Consider the following 13,679-nt stretch of genomic DNA (forward strand, 5'->3'; position numbering starts at 1 on the left):
GAAGGTGATACAGGAATAAGAGTTCAAGGACAGATCTCACCAAATGAAGTAGGCAATTTGGCCCTGTACACATTTGCTCCTGAAAACCCAAAGTCGAGCCATTAATCCCAGTGTTTTCACTTTCTTTCCTCTCATTAAACTTTACATTTTATTTATGATATACTGGCCCAAAGAAAGCAATCTCAGAAATGCCCTTTTAAAGAAGACAGATAGCATGTACTTATGGTCCCAGAGATATTTCCATTCTGAAAGCAGGTATCTTGTTAAGTCAAAGAGACCATCCCAAAATGGGGGGACTGGGCAGGAAAGCTGGAGGATGGGTAGAAGGAGAGTGTTTTGAGGTCAGATGGGCTGTGGTCCTCCTGTCTGGCCACCCGGTCATTCGCCGTCAGCCTGTGAGTCAAGCCAGCTCTGGTTACCAAGCAGTTTGCTGCTCTGTTGCTTAGTGACTTGAGCCTGCAGACCATCATTTCCAGCTGGCTCTTCTGGAACCGAACCTTAATAGATTTCTGACTTAATCTTTTCTTCAGAGCTCAAGCCTTTCATGCCTTTCTCTCTGAATCACTGAAAATAAAATTATCCTCTGATTGGTTTTGTCTCGATGCCAGTCTTAGTCTAAAACTACTCTAAAACAGAATGTTTTCTGTTGACCTTAAAACCTTCCTTCGTCAAGGACATAGATTTCTCCTCCACATACACATATTTTTGTCAAAAAAAAAGTCTACATTCATACAAGCCACAGGTGTTAAACAAATAAACTGAGATTCCACACTAAGAAAGGGTCTGTTCCTACCCTTCTGTTAACTAACCACCATTCTGTGGAAGTCACTGAATATTCACTGTTGCAGCTTTGATATACAAGCTGGGTAGGGAAATAAATGTGAATGTGATTCTCAGCCCAAAGGAAGGTAATGCTGAAAGAATACACGGTGGAAAGTTAGGCAAACCTGAGTTTAAGTTTTAAGTCAACTCACTTCATGGCTGCATAGCTGAATGATCTTGGGTATGTACCAATTTCTCTGGCCTTGGCATGTGTATGTGTAAAATACAGCGAATAATACTTAAATTCAACCGTGTTTGTTTTGAAAGGTTAATGTACATAAAGTATCTGACACACAGCAGGCGCTAAATCATTATTGCCTATGTTATAATAAGTCTAAGATTATAAAGTTATGTTATTATGAACCTAAAGTTTTTAGTCTAAAATGAAATTAAACAATTTGGTCTCATATCAACTCAAGATCTCATTTTGAAAATAAGTACTTCATTTGAAATAGCTGGACAGCATTTATGTCCTTAAAATTGAACATGAATGATTTTTTCCTGTTTTTTATATATAGTAGAAGAGATTGGTGTGTTAAGATGGTATATAATTGAAGATACAGTAAAAAAAAAATTTAATTTGAATTTTTATTATTATCTACAGATTTCCACGTTTCCTACCCTAAATCATGGCTTCCAGATGGTGTCCTAGAGTGAATACCACCAATGCTTTCATTCTGAAGGTCCTGCAGCCTTTTTATGAACCACAGAATTATTAAAGCACTCTGTCCCCTGTTTTTACCCATGAGGCATACACCTCACTAGCTCACAACAGCAAGCTGGAACTTCTTTTTAATTACTTATCTTAAATGTACTGTGGTTTGTTATCACTTTGTAAATTTAGTCAGTTTCTTACTTGTAAATATCAAATGCCTCTATAGCCATATGACTTATGAATAAAAAGTCTACAATTCAAAAAGGTTGAGTAACTAAGGTCAAATATGAAGTGGCCACAGAGCTGGAAATACATGGCTTCCCCTATGCTAAACTCCTCACAGTTTAAAAACATGATTTTTTTCCAAAAGCAAAACCATTAAAAAACAATGACATAACTTTGTCACACTGGTGACAATAAAGCTTCTTCCTGAAACTGCTACTTGAAGAACAATTTTGGTAGCTTCCTGTCTAAGGAAAAAAAAAAGTGCTGAAGCTCTGAAGCTCAATTAATTACCTAACCTCACAGGAGCTTGTTATTTATAAAGAAATTTGTATAAAGAATAACTTCTAAAATTAAAGCTATGATTTAAAAATTATTTTAATGAACTCTGAGATTCAATTTTTTACTTTCTTCTCATTCAGCATTTCTACCAAGTTTATAAAAAAGACTGTGCTTTTGCCTGGAAGTAGTTTCACCACTAGTATTGACAGAATTGACTTTGGCTGGTACAGATACACTTAATCTCTTTTCTCTTTAAGATAAATGTCAAAGGTCACAGAAAGTACATGAGTCATAAATTGCCATGTTATTTCATTGTTTTCTTCATTTTCCTCAGTAACTATTTGTCACATTTTTATTTTGTAATTTCTTAAATATCATAAAGGCAACTGACAAGTTTTTAAGATGAATATCTTCCTGGGGTCTTCTGATTTTAGGAAAGGCTAAGTATGCTTTTCAAAAGTTACAGACACCCTTAACTTGCAGTGCCCCAAGATTCCTGCAGAAGCCGCACAGCCAATTACACCAGAGACACAGCTAAAGACTCAGCCAACTGGCTCCACCTAACCTGCTGGCATTACTTCCTGTTGTGCGTCCCAGAAAATTTCCCCCGGAAACTTCCCCACCTCCTTGTATCACACTATAACCACAGCCCACCTCTGGGTTCCCAGCTCCTAGGAGAGCACCAGCAATGCCCTTCTCTGGGTATCCTCACCATAAGGGAGGAGATAACCTTAAAATTAAGTCAGGCAAATGTAGGAGAGTTGGAACAAAGAAGAAAGAGTCTCAAATAGAACACCTAAATAATAGCTTTGAAAATCTACTTGGGTGTGTGTGGCGGTGTGTTTGTGTGTGACCTATAAACTCTCTAAATGGCTGGATTTCTTCTTTATAGGTGATAAAGGGTTTCTGGATCCTTCTGTAACTTGAAGAAAATTTATAGTGTATTTCTCTCTTAAACAACAACCATGAGAGCAACTGTAGTTGCTGCAGAAATTATGGCTCAAGAAAGCAAATGTTTACTTTTAAACATGAGCAATTTTATACCCAATGCCAAGTAAAGAGAAATTTATAATAAACAAAAATTATAGCCCAAAACATTTATCTAGCTCCCTGAAAATCTTTAAGATTTTCTAAAAGTCTCCTGAAAAATGCCTTTCAAAAATCCACCTAAAGAAATTATTTTGTTGTTTAAGGACGTTACTAACTGCTTCTTCTACCTTTGGATATGTTGTAATTAAAAACACACACACATACACAGAAATTTTAAAGATAAGACACATGGTATTACCTGGATAGTATCTTGCCCAAAGAAATCCTATTGCCTAGTATCACTTACACACTCTAGAACACGTTCCTTCATTTGGTACACAGAACCCAGCGTAAAGTAAGGAAAAAAAACTGAAAAATATAAAGATTTGCCTGACTGATTTTCCGGAAATAAACTTAACACTGAAAGTTTTCTTCACCAGAAATTCCGCTGACGTTCACGTTGACATCAGAGGGAATTCCCTACGTTCATGTTGACATCAGAGGGAATTCCCTACTCTGATGAAAACAGAGTCTGGTCTATAATCACTAGACTACAAAGTACTAGACATTAAGTAAACATGGTAAAACAAAGTGATGAGAAGCATGAATACAAGAGGGTCCTAATCTAACACACAGCACCAGATCGAACACCAGTGTTCAATGAACATTAGCTAGGGATATAATTATTACTAAAAACATTGTCCCATCCACAAACAACTGACAGGGTAACCATTTAAAAATGTAGACATGAGCCGAGAGATTCAGGCTGAGCGAGACTGGATTAATGGACACATAATAAAGAAAATATTAGCTTATATAATGACCCTCATTAAGTGTCTGTCCCTGTGCAAAACACTTTAATTTACACATAATCGTACTTAATAAAACCACAACACCAAGTGGATACGATTACTATTCCCAGGAAATTGGGTAACAGAGAAACAAGCCTATGTTAAGCAACTTGTTCAAAAATCACAATAGTAAACGGGAAGTCAAAATTTAAACGTAAGTAATCGGACTTCTTCTCAGATGCTCTCTGTCCAAGAGTCCCACGGCACCTGGAGTATTTTATCAATTCAGTAAAATACTCTTTAAATGGGTTGTGAAAATCCAAGTGAAGTCTGGTTAAGAACAACCAGGATCAACCTGATAACTACAGCATATAAACGTGAAATAACCTAGGGTGTTTAGTTAAGAGAATAATTTTTTAAAAGCATGATAACACTGACATTACTGATTAATGGATGTGCCAAGATGAATAGAGCAGGGTCCTGGCTCTCTGATGGGTTATTCCAAGCCTCTTGCCTTAAGGGCTAAGTTATGGAAGACGGGAGAGATTCAAGCTGTGGGGTTTTCAAAGCAGATCCAGGGGGACTTCCCTGGTAGTGCAGTGGTTAAGAAACCACCTGCCAATGCAGGGGACTAGGGTTCGAGCCCTGGTCCAGGAAGATGCCGCAGAGCAACTAAGCCCATGCGCCACAACTACTGAAGCCCACGTGCCACAACTACTGAAGCCCACACGCCACAACTACTGAAGCCCGTGCACCTAGAGCTCGTGTTCCGCAACAAGAGAAGCCCCCGCTCGCCGCAACTGGAGGAAGCACACGTGCAGCAACAAAGACCCAATGCAGACAAATAAAAAAAAAAAAAAAGCAGATCCAGGAACCAAGGATGACAATTACAAGGAAGGAGATTTCAACTGTATGTAAGCAAGGACTTCCCAGTCACTAGACTTGTCAAAAAAATAGAATTGCTCTGTATAATCCTCATCCAGGAGGTAGGCAGAGATGTTAAAGGACCAGTCATCATAGATATTACTCTATGAATTTAACTATGGTATAGAGGGTGAACCAGTAGCTGTTACTGCATTGTGACTGACATGGGTGGGCTGTTCACCAGATGTTTTACCTTATTCCCGGCAACGTGGCTGAGATAGGTTTCCCAGCCTTCTTTGCAGTTATATGTGGCCACAGGACTGAGTTCTATCTGGGAAATTCTGGGATAAGTAATGTGTGCACTTCTAGACCTGCCTCATAAAAACTCACAAATGCCATCTTCTGCCATCTTCGGATTCAGCTGAGCCTGGCAAACTTGGAAACCATGTGTTACCAATAGAAGAACCGCAAGATAGTAGAACCTGGCATCCCTGAATTACCCCAGGGCAGGCTAGCTCCCCACAAGACGCAGAAGAAATAAACATTTACTGTGTCAACCCACTAAGATTTGGAGAGTATGTCGTAGAGCAAAATGTTTACCTGAACTTAATCAGATGCCTTCCAATATGATTTTTTCTACTGTAGTGTAAATAATTTGAAACCAAGGAACAGCTCTTGTTCAACTTTGTGATCAGTAGGTACAAGCTAAACACTTTGGACTCAGTAGGTATTAAATATATACATATCGAATGGAAAGGAATATCAAGTATAGGAACCAATATTCTGAGGCAGGAACACACATGGTGTGTATTTAAATGGCTGATCGTTTAATTTAGGAGGAGGGAAGGATTTGACTGTGGTTGCGGTAGTAGCAGCAGTTTAGATAGCTATATATATATTATATATATATATATATATATATGCAGCACAATTTGGAATAAATTTTTAAAATTCTGGATCATGCTTAGTCCAAGTAATGAAAGCACAGATGGAACAATATTTGTCGAAAGATGCCTGTGGATATTATGAACGTCTTGTGGCTTGTTGAACCAATAGGAAAATATGAGGCACTCTTTCCAACTCCCTTGCTGGATGCTTTTTTATCCATGAGGGATATTGTCTCCCCTTCGTTACTGAGACTTGGTATCATGATTTTTCTTTTTCATGTCCATTGCTCTTTTGATGCCTCCCTCATCTGCTGGAGACCTGATACACCACAATGAAAGATCAGCAGAAATTGTGACCGTGGAGTTTCTCCAAACAGCATCAGAAAAGGAAGTGCCAGAAATTTCAGAAGAAAGCCTGTTTTCATGAGATTTCCTGCCTTCCTTACATCTCAACATGTCCAAATAGTTCCGATAACCCTCAGCTGAACTCGAGGGTGCTTCACTCAGAAATCAAGTGTCTGAGTGGAGGCTTACTCATTTAGCAACAGGTACAATTAAGGAACTATAATTAAAAAGGCATCTCAACCAAAAGGGACATGGCATACCAGAATTCTGGCCCTGACCCTGTCTGAACTCCAGCCAGCTTTCCTGCTCTGGCATCTGATGCTCCGTCTCAAACCATCCCACTCCTCAGAGCATCTCCTAGTGTTCATCTATGCCTTTCATTCACTACTTATCTCTGACAAATTCTTTCAATAGTATCTTCCTCAGAGAGAAGTCATCCTTTTCCATCATTTAAGACTGAAAAAAATCAATGTTTGTCTTACCCCCCTTACGAGCATTATATCTAACTAAACTTAGAAATGCCACTTAGTTAAAATCTTGGGGAAAATAAGAACTAAACTTAGAAATGCCACTTAGTTAAAATCTTGGGGAAAATAAGAACACTTCCCCGATCAGAGATCTAGCTATTTAAAATGACAATTCTGAGGTCAGACATTTCTTTGGGTGGGTCCTGTCTTTTATTTCCTTTGTTGCCTATTTTCATCTATGACATGAATGCATTCCTGGGTGGGGCCATGTGGCTTTAAGTTTAGATTTTGATTCTACTTCTTGCTGCTACTTTCCTGGAAGTCTTGATTCTGTTTTTGGGGGGATTTTTGTTTGTTTGTTTGCTTGTTTGGGTTCTGTTTTGTTTGTTTTTTCCATTCCTGGCATACTCTTTCGTATTCTATGGAAAAGCTGTATAAAAATCATTCAGTCAGTTTCTCAACTAACGTGCTCGTTATTTTTTTCTGTTATGTCTGTTCTCTTCACCATAATTTTCATTTTGCCAAAATGTGGAAGTAGTGCATAGAACCTACTACTGCCTAAAATTAACCAACTGTGTATCACAGACCCCTCTTTCTCTGATCATAGCCTAAAATTGCCTCTTTTCAGGCAGAAACACCATAATAAGCTCACACAATGATTTATTTTAGTATTTGTTTTTACAAGAGCATGAAAACATCAAGAATCGTCTAGAAACCTACATGGTACCATATACCTAAAACAAATTCACCTACTATACAGAAGATAAAAACATTCGTAAAGAAAATAAAAATATTGACAAAATAGTCGAAGAATTCAAATTCAAAGCACATGGCAGCATTACCGAGTACCAGCCTGCAACTTTCTGCACGGCATTCCTAAACCCACTGAAAAGGTGCGTTGAGATTACAAACATATTAAAGTCAGTAGTTAGGAGGGGTTTTACTTGGACACACCATTACACACATACACACACCCACACACACACTCCATACACATCTCTATTTAACTGGGGATCATGCAGAAAAGAGAACAAACTATGATTTTCCTCCTCTCCTTTCTGGCCCTTTCTTTCCTAGGCTGTTGCAGGACCTGGCAGGACTACTAGCTTAGGAATTCAAAGAAACACCACCACATCGTATAGGAAAAAAAAAAAAAAAAACCTGCATTCTTATTTGACATCTGGAATTCAGTTTTCTTGTAGGAACTTGCAATAGGAATTGAACTTTGAGAACCATCCACCTCAAAGGCTCCTATTACCAATCTCAAGGATTCCTGCCCTGACTTGGACATCTGTGGGATTTATTAAGGTAGATTACTTCTGATAAATCACGGGTCAGGAGTGAAGACGAAGACGCTCCCCTCCCTACCCCTAAAGTGAAAAGCGGGAGGCGCAAAAATCACCCAGAGGCACCTGGCCACCATGTCTGATGATCCGTGCAAACCTTACCACGTATGTGCCACTGTGAACCGCCGCTGTTTGGGGATGTTGCTACTGAGAAGCATCCTGCGCAGGAGCCTGGGGGAATTTCTCGGCGAAATCACCGGTGAGAGCTTGGGAGAAACCGATTTCCTTGCTGTCTTGGACTTCTCGTGCTGCAACAGGTTTTCCCGCAAGGATTTCACAAGATCCTCGTTCAGCCAGGGGTTTGGACAATGCGGATTATCCACTTCAGGGACTGTTAAAGTGTCCGGGCTTGCCGTCTGCTGAGCCATTTTCCCGGTCAACTTTGTACAGTTGGCAACGATCCAGGGCAACGTGGTTCCCTGGCCTCTTTCCAGTGATTGCCTTCCTCGGACTCTCGGGGAGATGTCCGGGGAAGCAGGTCGGATCGTGCCGCTGCTAGTTCATTCGGTCGCCTGCCTCAGTCTCTCGGCGGAGACTGGGCTGGGAGTAGAGGAGGCGAGCGCACTCCACGGCGGAAGCCTCTTGAACGTCACCCCTCCTCTGCCGATCCCCTGCCGAAGATCACCGCCGAGCTCGCAGGGCAGAGGAACATGGAGGGAAGCCACGGCGAGCGAGGCTTTTGTCAGCGCTACAAGGCAGCCTGTTAAACTATTGGAACTAATGCGCCGCAGCTGCTCCTGTGACTTCTGCTTATGTACATAAAAAGTCCTGGGGGGAAGGGCTTAACCATCAGATGCCTGCTGCTGGTTGTTTGGCTGGTCTTTCCATTTGCTTATTCCTGAATCCAAAGGAAAGAAAAACTTTGAACTTGACCTTCCTCTCCCGCAAGGTCTGTTTATCTCCCTTCGGTCCGCGTTCATAAAATAAATTGCTAGTCCCTGGTTTTTATAAGGAGAGAATAAACAAACATGAGCTAGACAAGGAGAAATACATCCCTGTTGGCTAAACTCAATCTGATGCACCTTATAAAACAAATCCCAAGAGAATAAAATGAACTCTTTCTTTTCCTCCCTTTTTCTCTCTAGTTAGAAACCAAACAAAAAGTTTCAAAATACTGCATATGGAACACATTACAGGTTGCGTCGTGTTGTTTAGCCTTGCTGATGCAGGCCCTTTCAAAGCGTGGAACAACACAAGTTACATACACGAATGGTGTTTGTTATTTCTTTACATTTAAACTTATGATCCCCCAGAGGAACAGACTGTTTTCACAGGGGACTAAAAAAGATTTTAGAGTTTCAATTATTGCTTATGGTATATACATTTTTATTCAATTATAGAAGAAATAAATCTAGCTTTTCATAGTTATTTCCTTAAATGTTTTTAATATAAGATTTTTATTCGTGGTCAGAATAGCTTCAACAAACTTACTCAAAGGAGGTTTAAAATAAAAGAGAAGATATTATTTCTTACCTATTTAGTTTGCCACTGGAGAAAAAATGTAAGTATTACAATAATTCAAGTAAGTAGGTGATAAGGCCTGTTAAATCTCATTATACGGACACCAGAAGTGTAAATCTTAGAACTGAATTTGGAAGGGAATCCAAACCTTTGATTATAGATGTCCCCAGCAGCCTAGTGATGCTACAGACAGCTCAGGATTGAAATCAAATCACATATCTCAGGATCTAAGAAAATATTTTTTAAAAATTTAAAACACAGTAACTTAAGAAGGAGTTAGGAAACGCAGAATAGAATAGTCTGACTGAATTTTTTTTTGGTTTCTATGATTACTATTAGGTCAATTCTAAGAGTTCCTCCTACTGCCTTCCCTGGTTTTTCCACCTTAAGTTTTAATTTCTTGTCTTTAAAATGTTACAGAAAAGGACACTCTGATGTTCTGTTCACAGAAGCACAGGGTCACCACTTGGTGGTGACCACTATAATAATTTAATGAGACACATGTACCATGACTTAATCAGAAAATTTGTTTTATACACACACACACACACTTAAGTAATAATTAAAATGAATAGCCAATTTCTGTAAAATGGGCTGAGGGCCTGACAATTACATTGGAAGTTGTGCAAAACAGGTACGCATAAGCTTACCCTCAAAGGGTTTATAATTTAATGGAAAGGACTACACTATGCTCAGAAAAAGACACCAGAAGCCCTAAAAAGTGAAATTATCAGGGGCAGAAAAATACAGTGAGAATGGTGTACATAAGTAAAGAGGGAATGCTGAGTTGCAGTAAAGCTTGAAGAGAGGAAACATCAAAAATTAATGGAAAGGAAATTAAGAAAGAAGTGCACTCCGGATGAGGAATTACAATGTGAAGTTCCAATAAAGAAGAAGTAAGCAAGTTTTGTTCAAAAAGAAAAAAAAATTGTAATCAGTAGGTGTAAAATAAACTCTGTTCAGGTTTGTAGAAATAAAAAATTCAGATAACAGGATAAAGTGAGAAAAAAAACAGTAGGCAGTAAACTGACATGGCAAAGAAAAGAAAGAAAAATTTCCCACTTTCTAAAGACTTAGTTTCATTCAACAAACACTTGTGGGCATTTATTTTGTGCTAGGCACTATATCGAGTGCTCTAGGATATTTAAAGGTTAGTCCCATGCTGTCCCTGCCCTCTAGGAGTTTATAATCCAGTAGGGCAGATAAGGTGCAAAACAATTGACAAAGTGTAGCCCAGGTACCCAGAGGAGAGCCTGGAAGCTGAAGATATTTAAATGCCTGGCTGTAAGTAGAGAAAAGTGATTCTCAGTGACCAAATAAAGGGATTGATATGACTGAGAGTGATATAGGATCTATGCTGGGAAATTCATTGAGTTCAGAGAATTCTAGGTTCTATTGTTGCTCACAGTGACCTTCCCTTAAGAGGAGTAAAATATTTACACGCTAATCTTCTCATAATTGGCATGCCATGTGGATGCTCAAAGAGACTGGGCACTTTGTGGATGATCGAAACTACGCTGAAATAGAAGATACAACACTATTCTATTAACAAATCATTGAGTGTTGTGGTTAAACACGGACTAAGACTGAAAAAGGCGTTCTGCAAATCTCCCATTGCTCGGTGCATGTTAAAGGGTTCCACTGTAGAAGCAGAATTGTCTACTTCTGTACAGGTGCCCATATTCTATCATTATTTGTTCAATTTCCTGACATCTACAATTACCCTCTTGAATGCCCCCCAATGATTTATGGCATGCATGCTCCTTTTTGAAAATAAAATTAATTTGGTTTTGAGAATTCTTTGCCACCTCCTTCAAATAGCTTGAAAAACCCTGCAGTGTTACAAAATCATGCTTGAAAATAACTGCCTTAGGAAAAGCACACATTGTAAAGTTCTGAAGATAACCAGGTGGGGGAGGCCTGGATAAATTGGCAATTCTCTTTATAATAATGCAGAAGGTCAGAGGAATTCTTCCAACAGGAGGACTACACAGCTTGCTTTCTCTTTCTTTCTTTTTTTTTTTAACAAAATCTTTTAAAAATTAGCTGCCAGAAACTTCTCCAAAAAACACAGTACTGTAAGTGACAGCCAAATAAGGCCTTAGATTTTAACGAGTGGAAAATTGAAAGTGGGAGAAATGTTTTGATAAAAGCACCCACGCCTAGAACAACAGACAACATCTCTTAACTTAACAAAAGTTTTCCTAGATACCTTTTTGTGGATTTTCAAAATCTGTTTTTTTAGCTTCTTTGGAATCCTTGAAAGCATTTATTTAATTAATTATTCATAAGCAGCAAAACAAATAAGAAATAAGATTTGCACAGTTCTGGGACAACGACTACAAAGTATGCCTTTGCCCAGGTAAGATCAAGCAAGGCTGGATTTCTCACAACTGAAAGGGAGCAATGGTACAGTTAATTCAAAAGAATGGATAAATTAAAATGAGTTATACTTGACTATGGAATGCATTGTAGGTTTCTCCCAACCATGTTTTAGTTAGGTAAATAGTGCGTTAAAATGAGACTGCTTTTTAAATTGTCCACAGGATGTGGTCCATGGAAATGACCTGAGAGTGGGAGAGATTATGTTGTCTAGCAGTTAAGAGGGTATGTATGGAACCCAAAAGCATGTTTGGAACCCCAGCTATGATACTTACGAGCTGTGTACCTTGTCTATGGCTTAGTTCCTCATGTGTGAAACAGAATGAGAATAATAGCTATTGCATAAGAATGCTGCAAAGACTGAGCGTGTTAATACCCATGATACAAAGTATATGAAGAGTGCCTGGTACAGGATAAACACCCAGTAAATGAAACCTGCCACTAACTGATACAAGGAAATTACAGAAATTTATTTACACGTAGTAGATACCAACTATATACCAGGTATTTTGCATTTTCTTTCATTTAATTCTTGCAATAACTCTTAGGGTGTTATTTCATTAACACTGTTTTACTGAAGAGGTCATAAGGAGGTTAAATAACTTACCCAAAGCCATTAGTTCAACAATGCACAACAGAGGTTTGTCTATGAAGTCCCAGGGCCTCTTATTTCAACTGTATATCAAACCACCCCAAAAGGAAAGCTGATTTAATATTTAAAATCAATGATGAATATTTCTATGGAAAATAGTAGAAATCTGAGTGTCCTGAGCTCTTGGTTTAGTTAACACTAAATTCTGTCCTTGGCTTCACTTGGGACATATATGGTGACAGCCTGTGAAGCCTGCCAAGTCATGAAATTCTTACAAAGACATGGTATTCAAGTGAGGGCAGCTTGAGGTGGAATTCCTGAGTGTTTTTTCATCTACATGCCTGTATTTCTTTGATATGGACGCGTTTTCATTAAACTCCATGGTAGTTTTCCACTTTACAAACTAATATATTTGAAAATTATTTTATTTTATATTTTCAATGTGTTTATTTTGAATTTATATCCTTATAAATTCTGATGATAAAATTATATTATCCCGGAACGTCCTTGGTGGTGCAGTGGTTAAGAGTCCACCTGCCGATGCAGGGGACACGGGTTCGTGCCCTGGTCTGGGAAGATCCCACATGCCGTGGAGCGGCTGGGCCCGTGAGCCATGGCCGCTGAGCCTGTGCGTCCGGAGCCTGTGCTCCTCAACGGGAGAGGCCACAACAGTGAGAGGCCCGTGTACAGCAAAAAAAAAAAAAAAAAAAAATTATATTATCCCCATATCTAAAAGCACATCTGAATGTTGTAGAGTAGGGCTTTCAAATCATCATTATCATTGAACATCTATTAGGTACTGGGCTGGTTGGCAGAGATTAAACACAGTAAAGTATCTATTTGAAAATAAAAGATATATACAACCCCTCCAACAGAGAAAATAAATAATAAATATGAAGCTAATAACAGAAACAATCAGTGCCTCAAAGATTTAAATGAGTAACCTATATATATCTAGACCAGTGGAAAATAACTCAAAGAAGAAGCAGGACTTAAATTAGGCCTTAGAAGAAAGTACATGTGGAAGAAAAATAATAAGATGTTTTGGGGGGGTAAATAGTCTAGAGGAGGTGAGAGGTGTTGGATTTGTAGACTTCTATGGAAAAACAGTAAAATTTATGTATTTTGGATATAGCTAAATAATATACAGAGAAATTCAAATAAGATTAAATTGGTGGCAATGTATATTATAAGTTGGAGACGGATGATTCTGAAGACTGCTTATTGTCACAGTTCTGTTTCAATATAAATTTGTGTAGAAATGGGAAGATAGGAGCTCATCACATAAGAATTAGAAGGATTTGTTCCTTGGCTATACATGAGCATTCAGGTCAATAAGGAAGTCAAATTAGATTAGATTTTTCTGAACTTAATCAATTATACATTCCATCTAATTAAGTGTGGTTCACCTAATTAACCATCAAAAGGCTGTTAAGGTAAAAGAAAGGACCTGGGGTTTGTTGAACAAAAGAAATATAACTGCTTGATTTATATTAGAGCTATATTTTGAGCAGACAATGTCTTCTTCCAAGCT

At 38.5% G+C, this 13,679-nt stretch overlaps 1 protein-coding gene across 13 annotated transcripts in view; it reads right to left on the bottom strand.

The window, feature by feature from the left end:
- The window catches only part of PDE4D (phosphodiesterase 4D), a 1,449,034-nt gene that overhangs the window by 715,014 nt on the left and 720,341 nt on the right, over window positions 1-13,679 (bottom strand). The window contains exon 1 of one of the 13 annotated variants that reach the window (XM_067730746.1): window positions 7,813-8,464. The exons of the other annotated variants lie outside the window; for them this stretch is intronic. Within the exon in view, the coding sequence (XP_067586847.1) occupies window positions 7,813-8,078 (266 nt within the window). The 5' untranslated portion in view covers window positions 8,079-8,464. Of the gene's footprint in view, window positions 1-7,812; window positions 8,465-13,679 lie in introns of those variants that run through there. 13 annotated transcript variants of the gene reach the window in all.

This window comes from Pseudorca crassidens, chromosome 3 (genome assembly GCF_039906515.1).
Source record: "Pseudorca crassidens isolate mPseCra1 chromosome 3, mPseCra1.hap1, whole genome shotgun sequence".
NCBI lineage: Eukaryota > Metazoa > Chordata > Mammalia > Artiodactyla > Delphinidae > Pseudorca > Pseudorca crassidens.